This window comes from Hoplias malabaricus, chromosome 2 (assembly GCF_029633855.1).
Source record: "Hoplias malabaricus isolate fHopMal1 chromosome 2, fHopMal1.hap1, whole genome shotgun sequence".
NCBI lineage: Eukaryota > Metazoa > Chordata > Actinopteri > Characiformes > Erythrinidae > Hoplias > Hoplias malabaricus.
This window is the reverse complement of record NC_089801.1, coordinates 50,521,315-50,542,544: the sequence shown is the minus strand read 5'-3', so window position 1 is coordinate 50,542,544 and position 21,230 is coordinate 50,521,315. Positions and strand designations below refer to the sequence as shown.

Sequence of the window (21,230 nt, the reverse complement as noted above, 5' to 3'; positions counted from 1 at the left end):
AATAGAAAGGTTGATGGCAAGTTGCATGTGTGTCAATCACTATGGGAATGCATAGTGGGAGTCTAGTGGAGGAAGTGTGCTAGTGCTGAGAAACCTTGGGCTGAAACCCTGGATTCATGTGGATGTAATCTGGCACACACCAACTAGCTAAACACTGTTGCAGACCAATCAATGCCCTCATGACAATGATAGGCCCTAAGGGCAGGAGCCTACTTTAGAAGGATAATGCTCCATGCCACACTGCAAAAACTGTTCTGAATTTGTTTGAGGTGTTGATTTTTCCTCCAAATTCCTCACATTTCAACCCAAACATGCATGTGCTGGAAACAACAAGTCTGATTCATTGTATGAATTGAGCTGAGTAATGATGTGATGTGTAAACCCTGCAGTGGGCTGATTGGCCAGAGAGACACAAAATCACCACAAAATGCAGAACTCCAGCACAAACTAGCGGCTTGTAAAATCTCTCAAGTAACAGCAGCAGCCATGTTTGTTTTTTCTCTGACTCACAATGGCAGCTCATAAAGTATTTATAGTATTTATATATTTTAGTGTTTTGAAGAGTTTCAAATACTCCTTGGGTCGGTGGCTGACACAAATCTCTAACAAATGCCAAATGAGCAACAAGGAAAACTGTGATCTGTGAGAGCTGGGGTGTGGAGCACGAGAATACACAACAAGTAAACAGCGCCTAATTTTACTTCTGCCATTGTTGTGATTTTCAAAGCCTGTGGTTGCCATCAGAGATGGGGTTTTGCGACATCACAGGCTTCATTTTGCAAGGGAGTTCTGCTAGTGGAAAAGCGGCCAGCTAAAATCGATTCAAGTTGAGTCAAGCCGAGTCTAGTCAAGTCGAGTCCAGCCGACCACATGTAGTGGAAAAGCACAATAAGAGCTTAGTAGGTATAGTACAATAGAAGTACAATACTTTTACTAAAAGCATAAACAGCGTAAATGTACCTTTAAAGGTACAACAGAGGTTTTTATGTCTAGTTTTGTTCCCTAAAGGTTCATTACCTTCTCTTCATTTTGGGTTCAGCTAATGCCAGGAGAATGATACCAACTGGGATACAGCACCAACAGGAAAAATCTGGTGAAGGAGGAATAATGATCCAGGCCCCTATACAGAAAGCAGTGTTCAACACTACTGCATCTCTGGGATGACATGGAATGTCCATTTCTATTTATAAATGGACAAACCCTCAGTGCACTGAAAAAATGACTCTATAAACTTACTTTTTTTTAGATTATTTCATTTCAAGCCACCCTTTGATGTGTAAAAAAATGTAATGTGGTAATATAATGTGGTAAAGTAATATTTTTTAGTGTGTCACTGAACACATTTGGGATTACTTGAGTCATGAGAAGCAGAAAGTGCAACCAACTTCTAAGATCCTTACATGATTCTTTGAAAAACTTGGAGGTTTGTGTGTAAATTTTTTGTCTTATGCTAATAAATTAACTTCTACTTAAGGGTTACTTTGACTAATATGACTATTCTAATTTGTCTACATGTTTACATTGTAGCTGTACATTGTAGCTACTGAAAGGATTACGATATATATATATATATATATATATATATATATATATATATATATATATATATATCCTGACACTGAGGGATATCTATACTATAGATATATATATATATATATATATATATATATATATATATATATATATATATATATATATATATAGTATAGATATCCCTCAGTGTCAGGATCACGGAACGGACTGACTGAGGGCGGACGCACTCGCTAAAACACAGTAAACGTTTATTAACTGAAAATAACAAAACAGAGACTTTAAACATAAGGAAAACAGACTAAACTAGACACTAAGAAATAAACAGGGTAAACGGGGACAGACGGACAACAAAGCGAAACGACGACAGAGGAAACTTCGGAGACAGACAGAAAACATGACCGACAGGACTGAAGACAACGGAGAAATGAGTAATGTTCGACAAACAGGACGTGAGACAAGAGGGCTTAAATACAAGACATAAATGAGACACACCTTGACAGATAACGAGGAGGACGGGTTAACAGATGACACAGACGAGGAGGCGGAACAAAGGCAGGACAAGGGCGGAGACAAGAACATAAACAAAACATAGCCATGTGCTGAGAAAGAGCACATGACCGGGGAAAACAGACACGACGAGACGAGGGCGTGACAGATGCCCCCCCCGAACGCGCAACTCCTGGGGCGCATACACCTAAACCCCCCAGGAGCTGGCACGGGAGAGGGCAAGGAAAACAAGACAGACTAATACAAGACAAGGAACCAAGGGAGACAGGACTCAGGACAGGACGGGAACAGACACAGGAGCTGGGGACACGACAGGACCGAATATCTGAGACGGGACATGGGACATGACAGGTGACTGACAAAAGAGGGCAACAAGAGACTGGAACGAACTGGACAGGACAGGAGTGGACACATGAGACTTGACAAGAGACTGGGGTTGCACATTAGACAGGAACTGTGACAAGACAGGGGACTGAACAGGTTTGGGGACAGAAGACTGGACACGGGCAGGTGACAGGACAGGGGACTGGAATGGAGACAAAACAGGTGACTGAACACTGGATGGATATGGAGACTGGACATGACTAACAGGGGACTGAACATGAGACAGGACAGAGGGTTGAAACGGGGACTGGACAGGAGACGGGATTTGAGACTGGACAGGGGTTTGAAACAGAGACTGGACAGGGCTGACAGGGGACTGGGCAGGACTCATAGAAGACTGGACTGGACTTGACAGGGGAACAGGGACCAAGACATTCACAGGGACTGACACAAACACAGTGACCGGGACTGGGACAGAGACAAAGGCAGACAGGGACAAGGACAGAGACAGGAACCAGGACAGGGACAGACAGGGGAACCAATATAACAGGGGGGTGCCCAGGACTGGCAAATGTTTGTGGGGCAGTCTGAGAAGCCAGCCTGGGCACAACTCTAGGGATCGGCCTCGAAGTCCTTCGGGCCGACCTACGGACATCACCAGGAGCGGCCGGGGCCACAGTCACGGGGGCAGAAACAGCCGTAGCCACAGTCACGGGGACAGGAGCGGCCGTAGCCACAGTCACGGGGACAGGAGCGGCCGTAGCCACAGTCACGGGGACAGGAGCGGCCGTAGCCGCCATCACGGAGACAGGAGCGGCTGAGGGAGCCGCGCTCACGGAGACAGGAGGCCCTGCAGCGATGACTACGGAGGTAGGGGGACCTGCGACGTCATCCACGGAGGCAGGGCGACCTGCGGCGACGTCCATGGAGGCAGGGGGACCTGCGACAACGTCCACGGAGGCAGGGGGACCTGCGACGACGTCCACGGAGGCAGGGGGACCTGCGACGACGTCCACGGAGGCAGGGGGACCTGCGACGACGTCCACGGAGGCAGGGGGACCTGCGACGACGTCCACGGAGGCAGGGGGACCTGCGACGACGTCCACGGAGACAGGAGAAATTGCGACGACATCCACGGAGGCAGGGGGACCTGCGACAACGTCCACGGAGGCAGGGGGACCTGCGACGTCGTCCACGGAGGCAGGAGAAACTGCGACGACGTCCACGGAGGCAGAGGAATCTGCGACGTCGTCCACGGAGACAGGAGAAACTGTGACGACGTCCACGGAGGCAGAGGAATCTGCGACGTCGTCCACGGAGACAGGAGAAACTGCGACGACGTCCACGGAGGCAGAGGAATCTGTGACGTCGTCCACAGAGACAGGAGAAACTGCGACGACGTCCATGGAGGCAGAGGAATCTGCGACGTCGTCTACGGAGACATGAGAGGCGGGCGTCGCGCTCACGAAGACAGGAGAGGAGCGCACCGCGCTCACGAAGACAGGCGTGGCTGGAGGCGCCGCGTTCACAAGGACAGGCGCGGCTGGAGGCGCCGCGCTCACGAGGACAGGCACGGCTGGAGACGCCGCGTTCATGAAGACAGGCGCGGCTGGAAGCGCCGCGTTCACGAAGAGAGACGCGGCTGGAGGCGCCGCTTTTACGAGGACAGGAGCGGCCGTTGGCACAGCGTTCATGAAGACAGGAGCGGCTGGAGGCGCCGCTTTTACGAGGACAGGGGTTTGTGCTGCTCGCCGGGCTCCCGCTGGAGCTGTAGAGGGTTTAGGGGGTTTCACAGGCGCACCCATTAGATCCCTCAGAGGTGCACCCCTGTTAGCCCCACCTCCGTCGTCCTGAGGTTGGAGGCTAACAGCCCCTACCCTTAACCCCCCCCCCCCCCCCCCAAAAAATTTCCCCGGACCTAAGGGGGTAATCCACCGTCGAGGGGGGGACTCCAGCACGCTTCTTCCAGAGACTTTAAACATAAGGAAAACAGACTAAACTAGACACTAAGAAATAAACAGGGTAAACGGGGACAGACGGACAACAAAGCGAAACGACGACAGAGGAAACTTCGGAGACAGACAGAAAACATGACCGACAGGACTGAAGACAACGGAGAAATGAGTAATGTTCGACAAACAGGACGTGAGACAAGAGGGCTTAAATACAAGACATAAATGAGACACACCTCGACAGATAACGAGGAGGATGGGTTAACAGATGACACAGACGAGGAGGCGGAACAAAGGCAGGACAAGGGCGGAGACAAGAACATAAACAAAACATAGCCATGTGCTGAGAAAGAGCACATGACCGGAGAAAACAGACACGACTACACAAGGGCGTGACACTCAGTGTCAAAGAATTATCCAGTTATCAGTCCAGATGACTTTCATTTGCAAGAATACATTCAACATTATATTTAGTTACTAAATCAAAAATCTTTCAGATTGAAAGATTAATTAAGACAGTAAAGAGATTCACTGAGCCAGATCATTTCAATTATAAACTAATTACCATTTTGGTCATGCCATTAGCATACAGCTTTTTCTATATTAACACTTAGTGTTGTTTGTGCCCTGTTTCTCCTTATGAACTAAATCTCTCTCTCTCTCTCCTCTTACCTTCCATCTGCTGCTTTATATGCCTTTTCTACATATTCTGCTTTGTTCATTTTTTAGACTTGGTGTATGTGCGTGTGTGTGTGTGTGTATGTGTGCGTGCATCAGACTCTCTGTAGTCTCCTGATGTGACATTGCTGACCAGTGCTGACATCATCAGTGCTTTCTCAGGAAGAAAAATGTGCTCTCCTTTTATAAATGCAAAAAATATGTGGCCCAAAGGGTGAGCTCACAACACACACACACACACACACACACAAGCACATGCTTGCGAAACATGATTCAGAGGAAGCTTTGATGAATTTAGCTGAATTAGCACAGAGATCCTAGATTTTGTGCACTAGGTGTATTATAATATTGTATGATACAGTGCATATACATGTTTGTGTTACACTGAGTATATATTTAGCATTATATTTATGCGCTCTATGAAGATATTAGTTTGCTGTTGTTTTAAAATCTTTCATACGAGGAGGTAAATGTTATGACACTCAAGGCTGAATGAAAGTGCCTTGAGTATAAGGTGCCTTGAGACAGTTTGGTTTCGCATCATTCTCAACAATAATGTGATCATTATTGTTATTGGTTTAAAATAGTTATATTTACAATAATTCCACAAAATGTAATCAATCAATCAATCTCTGACAATTCAACAGTGAGTTATAAACAGTAGATTACTCTAAAGTGTAAAAATAATTCCAGTATATACATGCATGTGTGTGTGTGTAATATATGTAATGTGCTGTGTTGCGATCATGTTGCGACCTTCATTATGATAGCTATAATAAATAACTGCTCCTAATTACTGTTATTTTACAGCACAGATTTTATGATTGTTATTTGATCATGTTTTTATAAAAAAGATTTATTTACAGTTTCAGTCCACTGGTACCAGCACAACACAAACGAACCCCCCACCACCACATCAGTGTGTGACAGCAGCACTGATAATAATACACCACCCTCCTGATTACTGGAGAACTATAAAGTGCTTCTGTATGATCAGTGGAGATGAGAGAATGGACAGTGAATAGAAGAAAAAAAGAATGTGGTTGTAATGTTATGGCTGACCAGTGTATAATACCTTTTTATGTATTTCATTTAACCCCCCATTCCATTTCTGGCATCAGAAATCTGGGTACATTTTACAACACTTATACCACATTACTTCAGTACGACTGCTACTGTAGTAGTATTTTAGTAGTAATGTAAAATAAATTAATCATTGTATAATAACATCTTTGAAAACATACATAGATAAATATAATTTGTAACCATCATTTTACCAAATTATTAAGCACCTACTTAAGAAATATATGTGTGTGTGAGTGCGTGCATATGTGTGTGTGTGTGTGTGTTCCAATTATTCATTCACACACTTGCATGAAAAACTGTGTGATTTAAACTGTATAAATAACAAACTGAAAACAATGAAGGAAACGCACCTGAAGGAAGAATCGGCATGATCGCTCTCTCTTCTGAAGCTGAAACACAAAAGTAAATCTAATGTTAATAACAGCCCATATAAAAATGTTCTCACATTCACGCACATGACAGCAACACCACAATCATTAATAAGACACAGCTCGCAAGATATGTGCCCTAATTAGCTAAAATAACTACAATCATTCCGCAATAAATAATACAGCAGTATAATTACAATATTTATCAGACCCTTAGGGTCAGAATCGTTCAAAATGACTTACAATCACAGCTTAAATAGCTCATCAAAGCCTTTAGCACCTGCAAATAATTATTTTGCAGCCGTTTGGCCACACCAATTTCCGTCTGTGTTGGGTGAAACAAAATATCAAACTCAACATGAGGCAACAAGCTTTTTATTTGAAGCCTTGTGCACAGGTGAAGAACCTTGCTCAAATGATTTGTGCTGTAGATTATTTTTTGTTGATTTTCTAAGCAAAAATAAGTTTCAGACATCCTGGGTAACAGGGCTTTTTTTGGGGGGTGGTAGGGGGGAGTTCCGTTTTGCTGCTTTGAGCAGACATAAAAAAGACATACACTATAAAATGTGCCATTGGTTTTAACTTAAACCAATGAACTGGCAGAAAGGACTGAAAAATAAAGTCTTTGACACTGAGAATAATACAAAATCAATAAGTACTAAATTTGACCATCTAAACTCTCTCAAAAAGATTCATGTTACTTAACATTTTCATAAGAGAAAATCATGCTCGTCTCTTGTTAAATATCTAGTATTTTCTGCACTCTCAAAAACTGTGGTAGTAGCCTCAAGGGTATATATTTAGTACTTTCTATTAGGGAAGATATTCGGTATCATATTCTGTACCATATTTTGTATTTATTGTAGATTTTTAGGTTTCATACACCCCATTTCATCTTCAGGACTTTGCCTTCAATTTATTATGTTATTTTACACAGTTCCATAATGGAAAAATAAATAATGTAATGTACCTTTAAGGAACAAAACTGGTCTTTAAAACTACTATTGTACCTTTAAAGGTGCATTTTAAACAGTGTGACAGTGTGCCTATTCTTCCAAAGTGAGAAAAAAACTGAAAGAAGCAAACTGTAAGATATTTACTGTATTTAGTCACAAAATGTCCAGGGTGTGCTGCCTCTCATATCATTGCTGAAACAGTATATTCTCTTTGAGAAGGCGGGGCTCCTGTGATCCCGCCCCCTGTCCAATCATTTTACTCACTGCTGCCAGGTCTACAAACATAGTGTCTTGCAGTCATGAATTGACCAAATGAACAGAGTAAATGTTATATTTAGACGCAAAAAGCCCCATTGCCCTTCTAAAAATCTCCATGGCCAGAGACAGAGTAAAATGAGAGGAAATATTGGCCTTGTGTTTGAAAGGTGGAGGCAGTTTACAAGCAGTAACACTACAGAACAGAGCCAGAGCTTTCCTCTGAACAGGTAACAGCAAATCATTTCTGAAAAAAAATATAGAAATGTACAGATGCTTATGTATAGATTAAAAGGAGTAAACACCATACATAGGCTGGCATAGCAACAGCAGAAAGTGAGGCATAGCAACATTTGAAAGGTGCTAGGACTGTGTTTTGTTTGTTTTATACGAAGATTAAAGAAATGTATGCAAATTCATGTTTGTTTCTCTGTGGTGTGTGTGTGTTTTAAACAAATTAAAGAGTAAGAATTGTGTTTGAAAAGCCTCACATATTCACCTATTTAAGGTGGAACGGAGAAATCAAGCTTGTTAGTACACAGCAAATATAAGCGTTTTACTAGTAGATAGATGTTTTAGTGACATCATATACACTTGTCGTGTTTTAAATGGATAAAATGGGAAATAAGACGTATTTATAAACAAAACGAGTTTTCTTTATAAATTCTAGCAGTAGGTTTAGCTTTGCATAGCTGCTTAAGGTAGAAAACGGCAGGGGCTCTTTCCCCATTTGCCTTTTACTTAAGTAAATGTTTAGTGACACTACATACAATTGGATTGTGTGATTTAAATGGATAAAGTGGAATAACCGTTGCTTCAAAAAGTTTCAAAAGCTATAGAGTTAGCTTTGACTCTTAAGATGGAACAGAGTATTCAAGAAGCTAGTTAATAACGGCAATAAGACTCGTAAACAGACACATATAAGGTGGAATGAAATGTTTGACTACGACAATTGTGAATAAGAAGCAAATTTCTGCCTCCTAAACTCTTGTTTGTTCGTTCAGTTTTCTTCAGAATGGAAACCTGGTTAAGCTTCACGTTTGGGGAGGAGGCAGACAGCTCTCTCCACTGTTTTGAAACTGTATTATGGTTCAGATTTTAAACGCTTTGTGTCACTGTTACAGATTGCTCCTTTGAAAGGATGTGCATCAAGAAGCCATTACTGAGAAAAAGATTATAGATTAACTATGTTGGGAATACATTTAAAAAAAGGCTGCTGGGGGTCTTGGAAAAAAATACTGTCCACCCCAGATCCCAGACCAAAACATCACTAAATGTGTTTGATTGCTTGGATCATGTGAAGGACAGTGCAAAGTGCTCTCTGATTTTCACAGAACTGTATTCAAAAGAAAGTATATGGCTTGACAGTGCATTGTTGAGGATTGTGCTGTTTTTTAAGCTTCTAAAGTAAGCCGCATGACTTAGTGTTCTATATTTAACCTAATTAAAATTCTTAATAAATATGCATTTGACTTCATGCATCTGGGCATCTGATATGACTCTAGTATGTTTTCCATCATGCATGTGAAACTGTGTATGTGTATGTGTGTGTGTGTGTGTGTGTGTGTGTGTGTGCTGGTGTATAAGAAACTGTCCTGAGATACTTCCTTTGAAGCTTCCTCTTTCTCCCAGAATCTTTCATGTTGCGGCTGTTTTTTTGTTAAGAGCAAAAACTCACTGGGGCATCTTAAGCTGCTCTAATTTGTGCGTCCTTGAGAAAAAGAGAAGTTGTTTGTGTGCATTTTCAAGAAAAAGTCATCCACCGCGAGGACCTAATGTCCTGAAGATGACAGAAAACTCTGTAAAACTGGCAACGTTTTCAGAAGGGTTTAAACCAAAAGCTGGAACCATGGATTACATTAAGTCTAATAAACATTAGTGAGGTCAGGTACTGGTGTTGGATGACTGGCTCTGACCCACAAACTCCACTCCAGCTCTTGACAGTGTTATTAGATGGTGCTCCATCACTCCAGAGAAGACAGCTGCACTGCTGAACATTCTAGTGCTTGAGAACTTTATACCCATCAGGTCAACACTTGGCATTGAGCAAGGTGACCTTAGGCTCATGCAAAGCATCCCGCGTGGGAGAGAGAGAAAGTGAGAGAGATATTAATGCCCAGGCAAGTGGTCACAGTGGGAGTAGCAGGAAAACGCTTTTTGGCAAAGCCATGTCTCCTTGTTGGGAGGGGGGGGGGTGCCACAAAGTGTAGCCTCTATAAAATATATGGCACATTTGATATTTTTTATGTTATGCTTCCAATATGTCAAAACCAGTTAACAAATAAACAAATATGAAGTGTACATATAGTGTATTAAGTGCTTATGTGTAACATGTCATTGTAATTCAAAATTCAAATATTTTCCAACTCTTTTCAATTTACGTTACTGTTGGATAGTATTAAATATGACAATTGTGGTTTTATACAAACAAACTAATTACCAAACAAATACAATGACAGATACATAGAAAGATAGACAGATACATTACAAATGTGGCAGCCATGGCCTAATTGTCAGGGAAGAGGGCTTAGGACTGCAAGGCTGTTGGTTAGATCCCCACGACCAGTAGAAAAATTGGGGGCAGTGGGAGTGAAGGAACAACACTGTCCTCCTTCCTCATCCCCTCCCTGCTGCCCGGGCACCGGGGATGGTTGTCCACCGCTCTGGGTGTGTGTTCACAACACTTAGTGCACTAGTATGTGTATGTGTGTGTTCCATCCCCACGATGGTTTACATGTGGAAAACACATTTCGTTGTATGTTGCACAATGAAAATTATTGCATCTTTTCACGATATCTTAGCTTGGATAAAACAAATAATAATACGCATTTAGCAATCTGGAATGTGATTGCTAATGATCTCATCTGAAAATAACACTGCATTCAAAAATAAATGTAAACTTATGCATGGTTCATAAAATTACAGAATACACGGTAGGGCACTAAAAGCCCTGATTTTACATGCTGAAATTGATCAAAACGATTCATCTGGTTAATTCAGTTAAAGGCAGTATTCAGACCGATACGAGTTCCCAAGTGTGTGTAAAGGAGACAAAGTGCAGTTTGTGTGTGTGTGTGTGTGTGTGTGTGTGTGTGAGAGAGAGAGAGAGAGAGAGAGAGAGAGAGAGAGAGAGAGAGAGAGAGAGAGAGAGAGAGAGTTATATAAGAGCACTTTAGACCAGTAGATGTTTTTAACAGAAACTTTTCCCATTAGAGCATTAAAGCCTTTGATCTGTGGATATTTTGCTACAGGTTTATGGCCTAAAACCCCCAGTCAATACAATTGAGCAGAGCTGGTCTCTCTCTCTCTCACACACACACACACACAAACACAAACACTTTGATGATTGATGAAATGACACAGGGTAGTCCACATAACATAGAGCACCACCTGCCCTCTCTCAAAAAACTAAAAAAAAAAAATAAAATACAAGCCTGAGTTTGAAAATACTGATTTAACCAAAGTATTTTTACATGGCATTATATTACACTACAATATAATATTTGAGCAATTCTAAATTAGCATAACTACATTCAGTAAAGCATACATTTAGTCTTTACTGGCAAAAATTTGAATCTCTCCTAAGCCTAATAAATCCCAAAATACATTCCATTTCAATCATTTATTTTATTTCACAATATGTTTTTAAAGATTTTTATGATATTTGACACTATAATGAATTGCTTCCCAAATTAATCTCACAGAGCTTTCACTTTTATTATCACAATTATTAGCAAAGTAACAAGTCCAGGCGTCGCCTGCCCCCTGAGGCATTTATTTATGAGTTAATCAATGTATGTGTTATTAATGTGTATATTGGCCCTGTTCGATTAAAAACAGGTATGTCCATTTTTAGCGGTTTTCACTTTTTTTACACATGTTAAATGTGGGCATTAATCTCTATCTGTGCATAGCAGCTAAAATCAAAATGATCAGAGAAAAGCTGTCTTTAACAAGTATCTCCAATGGCTGCTAGATCTGTCCATCAAAACTGCGTATCTCCCGCCTCCCACATTCTCCCGGCACGGTTTGAGTGTCCGTGCTAAAGCTAACGATTGTTTACGTTCACTCACATGAAATATTACATCAGTGTGGCTATAATTAATTACAATAAGGATTAAATACGCTGACTTCGACCAATACTCTGCTTTTGCCAAAACATGGAGAATTAGGAGAATATGCTGCAGGCTGTGGTTACACCGAGGTGGGCGTGGCTCGTTTGTTAATATTTGCTACAATACATGCAAGTCCATTTTACATATAAACTTTTGGACATGCATCCCAATAAAGAAATGTTGACATTTCTGTGCTGTAATTGGTATAAGTCACATTATCTGTGGTTCATCTTTTCCTTTCCCTGAAAATGTCGTTATTTTGAAGATACGTAATTTTAATCGGAAAGCGACAACATGTAGTGCAATGTAATAGAAAAACTGCCTTTCTCAACTGGGGTGCTGTCAAAAATGTTCTGACATTGCTAACATAAAAATAAAAACGATAGATACAAAACTTCATCATGAAAATGCAGCAACGACATCAGAACAGTGATGTGGCCAGAAATAAAATTGCAGCTGGACCTAAATAATTTTCACTCCACAGCATTTACAACCAGTGGTGCAGGTAAAAGTGTCTTAGTATGGACGTATATTTGGTGCTAAACCCCTGAGCACCTGTGGCAGTAAAATTGGTAGTTAATAGTCACACATGTGTATCAATAAATTTGAAGTCACAGAGAAAACTCTTCAGGATTTGCAAACCTATAGATACATTTTCCTCTCCCACAAATACAATTTAACAGTTACACCTTCACAATCTCTTCATTGCAGATGCACAAATCCAATTCTACACACACGAGTATGAAACTATCATACACTCACAGTTTTTCTCCATTTGTAGCGGTATATACACATTCACACACTCGTAAAAAACATGCACAAATGCTGTACATTCGCAAACTTTTCAATCATTTCACATTTCTATTTTTTTGTCCAGGACTGCTTTTCATTCCAAGTTCACCCTGTATTGCTGTAATTAGGCCTGTGCAATAGGGTGATATAATCAGATGTCGGTGATAACGAGAGGACATGGCTTTGGAACTCATTTTATAGCATACTTAGAAGTCTAAGTTTCTCCCCAAGGGAGAGCTTCGGTCACGCTAGTCACTTTACTGTGTTTCATTTAAAGATAAACAACTGCCATGAACCCAGACCTGTAGGAGCTCATGAATGCATTTGTTTGCAGTCAAAACATACAAGGGGCGTTCAATAGGTTCCTAGTATGGATCTACTAATCTTGATCTAATCTACTAATCCTGCAGGTAATTTTATAATGGCTCTAGGATGTGACACCGTCTGCAGATGTAGAAAGAAAACATCTCATTCAATTTTTTTGTTGTGGTTCATTTAATATAAAGACTGCCCCATGCTGTGTGACACAAGTATGTTAATGAAAGTTGAGTATTGCGCTGGATTCCAAACCATTAATGCTCCACCATACAGACCGGATGTAGACCAGAGTGATTTTTACCAGTTCGCAAATTTGAAGATCAATCTCAGTGAAAGCGATTTTTAAATGATAACAATAAATTAACTTTTTTTTCTAGATCTAACAAATGTTTAGAGGGAATGCATTGATGTCATTTTCCAGCCACAACATATCCCTCAGTTGGACTGAGTGGCAATACACTTTATTTTAGCGTTTACTACACTCCAAAAAATATATGTATATGGTTCCATACAGCACCAAGAAATGTTTTGTTATTGTTACGATGTAAAGATTTTAATAGCAGAAAAAAATGGGTGCTATTTTGAACCATCATTAAAAAACATTTGACATAGAACCATTTGTAGTATACTTTACATCGATCCAAGGAGCCAGTTCACAATACAGAAAATCCTGTAAACCTGCTCATGTGGTTCTGGAAGCAGCACTGCCTTCTAAGCAGAACGAATGTAATTGGTTACCAGCCAGAAGAAGAGGATTAACGTGATTGGTTAACACACATTGGGTGGAGATTTTCAAATACTGCACCACAAACTGGAAAAGACCTCCATGTTTGCCTGCTCTGACTACCAGAAATGACACTCAAAGGTATAAATGTGCAATATAATATTCACTGGGGACTTAGTTCTGTTTCATAACTTATTAGATGTGCTGCAAATATTCCAGAACAGTAACAAAAAAACACTTTATATTGCACGCCTATTTATGGCAGTCAGAGTAGGCAAAAATAGGGTAGGCAGAGCTTTACTTATGTATTTGAAACTCTCCGCCTAATGTGTGCTAACCAACCACGTTCCTCCCCGCCTGCTGACTAATAAACATTTACATCTGTTCTGCCTCAAAGTCGGAGCTGCCTTTAGATCCATTTATAGCCATGCTTTTGCAAACTAGCTAAATGTTTTTTGAGTATACATAGTTCTATATAGAATTGTCATTTTAAAAAAGACCCTTGGAGAACCCTTCTTTATAAATAAAAGTGTGTAAATCCAGAATGAATCAAACGATGACCTGATTAAAGGCATTTACCACACTGCCGCTCAGTGAAAAAAAAAGAGCCCCCATCGAAACTTGGGGAGCTGCAGGGAATACGGAAACAGTTCTGAGAGCCACTCATACAGCATGAAGCAACTTTAATGTCTGCAATTGTGTTGTGACAATGCCACATGAGATGGTTTTTCAGAGATTTTTGTTTGTTGAACGAATACTGAATGAACCAAGCAAGTTTAACATTTCATATGTTAATGTTACCGAATAAGGGGTACCTAATTGGAAGAGCTGAATGAGCCCTTTTAAAGCAACTTGAAGAAGTGTGGGCAGAACCTGGAACAAGAAAGAGGAAATGCCAGAAGTTGTTTGGATCATGAGGAGGTGAAAAAGTGTGGCGAGTTTGAGGGAAGAGACAGAAGCAGCACCTCCAAGAGTCTCACACTCAGCCCCAAGGTGGAAGTTTTCAGGCCAAGGATAACTAAGTGGAGACCCCAATAGTTCAAGATAGGATCAAGGAGGAACTGCAAAATGGATTCCCTCAGAAGATATTAGGAGTAAGCTGGAAGCAGAAGTGATGACCAGATGAAGCCTCATAACACCTTGAAGCTCTTTATCCAATTGGTTAAGAAAAAAAAAGAAAGTTAATTTCTCTAGGCTTCATGTGAACACAAACCCCCTGCTGGTCAAAACCTTTATGGTATTTCAATTACTTGTGATGGCCCCTTGGCTGTCTTGCAACAGTGTCAGCATGGGAATAATCACTGCCAAGAATAGAAATGTAAACACCTTAATTAGATTTTGTGGTTAATTCATGCGTTAATCCATCTAATCTGTTCCTGATGTGTGGGTAATGGCAATAGAGGTCTACTAATGTCAAAAAAAAAAAAACTTCAGTCAACGTTTAAATAAATCCAACAGGGCATGAGATGTTTATGTTAAACATGTTGCAGTGTTTTACAAAGATGGGACATATGATTGTGCTTATGGATATCGGGGTGAAGGTGGCTTAATTCATTTTGATTTAGAAACAATATATTTTCTACTGTTCTTGGATTTGGGCTTTGATGAACGCCCTTTCACATGATACTAAGGAGGCAAGGGCGCACAAGTATCCCACAGCAAGCCTGTATAGACTTGGATATATACACTTCTGCCTCTCTACATGAACACTAACATGCAAACTGTCCACTGCGCTTCACATATGTTCACTATGACACCAGCTCTTGAACCACTTCCGAAACCAGCAAAACTTCAGGTGTCATCCATGATGTCACTCGCCTTTAAAGACACAAGCCTTGATACAGGCTTCGTAAAAGACTTTCTGGGGTTCTTGACAAAGGCTATGAAGAAATGTTACTTATTTCTTATATGAAATTATTGAGGGAGCTTGTTACATGTTATGGAGTGAAAAAACATACCATGTACTTCAATGCTGTCTCGATTCTTCTGTTTTCGCTAGTGTTTAATCGTCTGTAAAGAAGCAACTTTTTGCTGAATTCATGTGTAAAGTCAATTTCAAATGGCTCCATTTTAGATGTTTATGTGTGTTCGCTGATTTCACACTGAACTCTGATGCTGCCTTTCAGTCTTTTTGCAGTGACTCCAGCCAGCTGTGAAGTCAAGTGCATACCCTACCTAGAAGTTAAGGGTTATTATATAGAAGAATAAAAATATAATACATTTTATAGGCTTTAAGTATAAATGTGAGGTGAAAGAGTGTGTGTTGAGTTATATAGAGTGTGATGATATTTTCACCAATTGGTGAGACATCAATATTATGTATGGTGTGGTTTTTTTATAAGAAGGTAATGTGACCTTTCATTTTACCTTGTTAAGGCTGCGTGCCGCTGTATCTTTTCCCCCGGGAGTGAGATTTCTTAGCTGAACGTCCAGGAGTTCCACCAGTTGTGCCATGGCTTTGACAGTGGAAGGAACGTCACCTGGTCTCAACTCTGCCTTCGTTTGCTCTGCCAGCTCACGGGCTACAATAGCAGCTGTCTCGCCGGACCTCATCTATGGAGAAAAAGCAAGATGGAGAGAGTGTATGTGAGAAAGCGAGAGAGAGATGAGGTAAGTGGGTATATTTTTATTGATTTTATGCTCTCTGTCCCTTGATGGTAAAATAAGCGGAGGAACAAATTGCTTCATAGATTTGCAATTCTGCCTATTTACAGATTTGCTTTCGGCAACACACAGGAAACCATTTCACATTATTGTTATGCTGTTACCATTAGAGTCACACACTCGGGTGGGAAAATACACACACACACACACACACACACACACACACCACATACAGAGCCATACTAGTGATTGTATTGTTGTCCTTGGGCAGAGTTACAAAGCCTTAATTGAGGCTAAGTTCGACCACTAGTCGAATCCAAATTTGGCTACAGGCTCTGATGATGTTCTTTTCATGCGCTGTAATTTGCTCTAAGCAATTTATGTTTCCAGCTGTTTTGTGTGATAAGCTGTGTTATGCAACTAAATAAACAAAAATAATTTAAAACCCTTCAGGCTAAATTGCACATTTTTCTTATTTATTATAGACAGATCTTCTACTGAATAGTCACATTGGATTGATTTTGTCATTAGCATATTTCCCATGTTGCGTCAAGGGCACTCACTCTTTGAGTAATGTGATTGGTCCACGGCGAGCTACAGTTGCTCATGTCTGGCCCCTTGGGGTCCCAGTAGCCCATCATGCAGGTAAATGTTGCAACACCTGAAAAAACATAGAAAAGGCAGTTAAGGGGTTTGCAATACAAAAGGGAAAAGCTGCCCCCCCCCCCCCCATTTCAACAATAATCATACCACCATGGGAGCTAAAGCATTTCCTTTTGATTAATACATACTAAATCTACATCTTAATATGTTGACTGTGAATGTTATCATGTCAATAATGTATTAAGACCATAAATTGCTCATGGCACTATTTTTTTCTGTACTTTTTCTTAAAAGTTTGATCCCTCCAACCATTTATTGAAGTTAAGGATGAAGTTCAGCTATGCTGTTGTTCCAGAGCTTACCTGGAAGAGCTGTACGTGTGAACGCAAAGACCCAGAAACATTTGTCCCGGACATTACACTGACTTTATTCTGCTAGCGCCCTAATAAAAGGATATATTCATTGGGTATATTCCGAGTTGCCACATGTGTGAACACAGCTGCTAATATCCCAGATTATCTCCTGCATGCATTGCACAGGTGCCACCCCATGACTAAAGCAAGTGGAACAATTCCCACTGCATCTCATACAGAGAATCTTCCGCTGTGTCGCATATGTGAAAGGACCACTCCAGGATGATCTCCAAAGTTTCCCCGCAGTTGATATGTGAAAGGGTCTTCAGTAAAATCTAATTAATTATTATTTATTATTGTTTCACATGTCAAATTAAGGTTTATTTATCTTATTAAAGGAACACTACATAAGTTTTGGTATATTTACCCTTGGGCTCCACCTACAGTTGTAGAGTGTAGTTCACTTTTGCAACACACTCCTGAAATCAAGGGACAGGGGGTGGTTCCTACTCTCCTCCAAAATTACATAGTGCAGTTTCTGCAGTGCTGAGCCTTGAATAGTAACAGCAGAGTCTCTATTCTCCATATTACAGGCCAGTGAAGCATCACAATGACTTTGAAACTATAATTGTAAGGTAAAAACACTACCTAGTGTTCCCTTAAAATGTCTGTGTTATAGATGAACCCACTTCCAGAACCCTACACTGATTTTTGCTTTAACCCACAGCCTCTTCTGATATTTAATTGTTTAAAAAGATCTAATGTCTGTGGTAATAGTATGAAGCTAGAAGTATTGCTTCTGGAATATTCTGAATGACATCCAGTTATAGTATATATACTTAACCACCACATTAAAAAAAATTTTAACATTAAGCAAAGGCCATGCTCATGTAAGTTAATCTACGGCTCAGTCTTTTTGCTCAGATTTGGACAAGACACAAATTGAATTATGAACAAATTTAGCAATGGTTTCTCACTCAAGATTCCACACAGAGGAAAGCATTTGAGTTGTATATTAATGCCAATGAATTCCTCAGAATAATTTTTGTATTTATTCAAAATCTTTCTCCTTTGTTTTTTTTTTCAATCAATGCACCAAACCTAGCTAAAAATCAGATGTATTACCAGCTTGATATCATTAAATAATTTTAGTGAAATGCCCTGTGGTAAGCTTAATTCATTTACTTTAAGCTAATTTCTAAATATGCCACTGAGCTACAAGTGTGTATCAAAACAGCCACAGGCTGCTGACCCCTGACTTACATAAATTACACATTATAGAGACATATGCAAATGTGTGGTTGCCTCTGGTCACAATTTGTTGATCTGAAAGACGAAAATAAGTACACAACCTTTACAAAGAACAGACTTCTGCAAAGTTTAATGCAAAGGCATAGATTTTTACAAAAAAAACAACAACCTTATATTACATGTGCTATTTTATGTTGTTTAATATACTAGAGATGATGAATTCACATATTTTCACATTAAACAACATCAAAACCTTTCACTTGACCAGGATGACAAAACTTTAGCATATGACTGTATGTGATAAATACAAAATGCACCTAAACATTCCTCTCCATCTCACCTATGGTGCCTGGTGGGCAGGGTTGCTTGGCGACCTGTCCCTGGTGAGTCTGGGGCCAGGAGATTTCAGCAGTCACACGCGAGGCGCAGTAGTCAATGACAACCGGCGTCTGGACAGAGAGAGGGGGCTGAGTCAGGACCTCCGGGAGAAAGTTGTCATCATCACGGCGACGGGGCGGGGCCATGGTAGTAGTGGTGGTGGTAGTGAGCGGGATACGGAGTGTTCCCGTGTAAGGATGTGGACGAGAGGTGGAGCTCCTCACTGGTGGCAGCTGATCAGGAAGTAACACTGAAGAGGGAGGATCTGGGAGAGAGTGAAAATAAAGGGAGAGAATGATGAAGTAAAGAAGACAGATAGAGAAAATAACCATTTAGGGTTCATCTGAAGTTGAGTATCTTGCTTACGATTACATATTATCATAATTATGGCTTAATCAAACTCTTAAGTATGCTCTAGCAGAATTGGATGGGAAATGGACTTTGACTTGGCGATTTCAGATGACAAGTGGGATTCATTTTGATCAGGATTTATTGGTAATGGGTCTTGTTGCTATTGCGAGAAAGTGCATTATGGTGAACCGGACTTCATCTATACAGCCTAGTGTAACTCAGTTGAACAAAACAATATACAATAGGCTCCCCCAAGAAAAATTAGCTACTTGATAAAAAGATTAAGAAGTTCTACCAAGTATGGGGTATATTTCGGGATTGTAACAAACCTTACCTAATATTAAAGGTTTGTTTAATATATATATATATATATTGTTTTTTCTCCACATGAGCTTTAAATCATCATGCCCAATGCCAAATGTATAAATACTCCACCAGGGCACTGTGGAGCTGTAAAAAGGTGCTCTTTGTAAGTGAGTTTGTCATTCCGAACTCCACATCAGTACCTGACATCATTAATGTGCTTCTGGCTCAACCCATTTTGTATGGACTTGTATTACAGGTTATTAAAAGGCAGAGGAGTACTCAAAGGAATGTTATTTTTGAGATTGTAATCTTTTTTTTGAAGAACTACAATCTGGTATTTTTGCTCCTGGGCTCCCCCTACAGTTGCAGAGTGTAATTCACTTTTTTTGTACTGAAATCAAGTGGGGGTGGGGGGTGTTCCTATCCTCCTCCAGAAATTAACCAGTTCCGTGCTTAATTGAGTAGCAATGACATAGGCTCTATTCTCCCTATTACAGGTCATTGGAGCATCGCAATTATTTTGAATATATAATTTTAAGGTAAAAGTATTATAGTGTTCCTATGCACAAGTTAACAGAATCAGGTAAATCAAGAAAATCTGGGAGTTTTGAGTGTGGATGGGGCATTGAGTGTGTGCTTTGGATTGCTTTTTTGGTCAGAGCTGCTTAAATAAATAAATAAATAAATAAATAAATAAATAGGGCATCCTCCCACTGGTCTCCATTTAAGTGTCAAAGTGCACCCTCTTCTCCTTTGAGCTCTCTGTCTTTCTCTCTCTCCCTCTCTCTCTCTCTCTAGCATCTCTGTGGTTTTAGGGATGACTGAGCAAGCCAGGTGTCTAGAGAGAATGTGTGTACTTGTGTGTGTGTGTGTCCTGCAAGCCATTCAGGAGGGTGTGTTTTGACAGGCCAGAATCATAAGTGCAGGGACTGCAGAGAGACATAGATAAATGGTGTTTAAACAGAATCTCACCTCACACCCCCTCCCCCTTAAACACACACACACACGCTCTTGTGAAGATGTGTTCGGGGGTTGGGGGGGGGAGTGGGGGGGTTATTCAGTGGAGCGTCAGAGCTGTGTGACAGTGGTTTATTGATGTAGGCTCGAGCAGGAAGTATCGGAAGTGACACGGGACATGGAAGTTCATCCTTACTAGTATAAGCCAGACTAAACACACATACTGGAGTTATGTATTACACAAACGCAGGTTTTCATACAGTGTCAGGGCATTAAGTCTTTTGTATGACATTGTTGTCATAAGAAAACACTGCCACTTCTGCTGGAGGTGTTCAGTTGATAGAGAGGCCTCCAAACATTGAAAAGCAGGAAAAACGTTGAGGATATTGTTCTATTCCTGCTTGAGAGGTTGAAAATATTGACTTACTTTTGCTGTATCAGATTACTTAAGGTGGAACTTCCTAATTCCAAATTCACTGGTAAACATAAGTCTGAAGTAATATAAAATTAAACAAGCTACAAATGAGTTTATGTGGCAATTTAAACGCAAAACTTTGCAGAAGAATTCTGCGCACACAGCTTTGAGGCGAACAGAATTCACCTGCAATGTTTTGCCACAGTGAATCGCACTAAAATGAACGTACATTTGAAAATCATGAAAATTTGCGGACAATATGCTACTTCACAAAAACTAACATTGAAATCGCCCTCTATAATTCGTCTAAACGAAAACTCAGTCACATATATATTTGGAAAAATCTCCAAGAACAGAACAATGTATGAACATGATTTTGCAGTGCTTTTTCCTTGATGTAATTC

At 40.5% G+C, this 21,230-nt stretch overlaps 1 protein-coding gene and 1 long non-coding RNA gene across 6 annotated transcripts in view; one reads left to right on the top strand and one right to left on the bottom strand.

Moving 5' to 3' along the window:
* The window catches only part of adgrl3.1 (adhesion G protein-coupled receptor L3.1), a 204,705-nt gene that overhangs the window by 72,579 nt on the left and 110,896 nt on the right, over window positions 1–21,230 (bottom strand). For all 5 annotated transcript variants that reach the window (XM_066660024.1, XM_066660026.1, XM_066660027.1 and 2 more), the window contains exons 7-10: window positions 18,760–19,062; window positions 16,776–16,873; window positions 15,976–16,161; window positions 6,431–6,469 (exon numbers count right to left, since the gene is read on the bottom strand). In XM_066660024.1, coding sequence (XP_066516121.1) covers window positions 6,431–6,469; window positions 15,976–16,161; window positions 16,776–16,873; window positions 18,760–19,062 — 626 coding nt within the window. The remainder of the gene's footprint in view (window positions 1–6,430; window positions 6,470–15,975; window positions 16,162–16,775; window positions 16,874–18,759; window positions 19,063–21,230) is intronic.
* On the top strand, window positions 7,769–17,462 carry LOC136686327 (uncharacterized). Its single transcript, XR_010800311.1, has 3 exons — window positions 7,769–7,889; window positions 15,985–16,218; window positions 17,110–17,462. It is a non-coding gene; the product is annotated as an uncharacterized lncRNA (long non-coding RNA).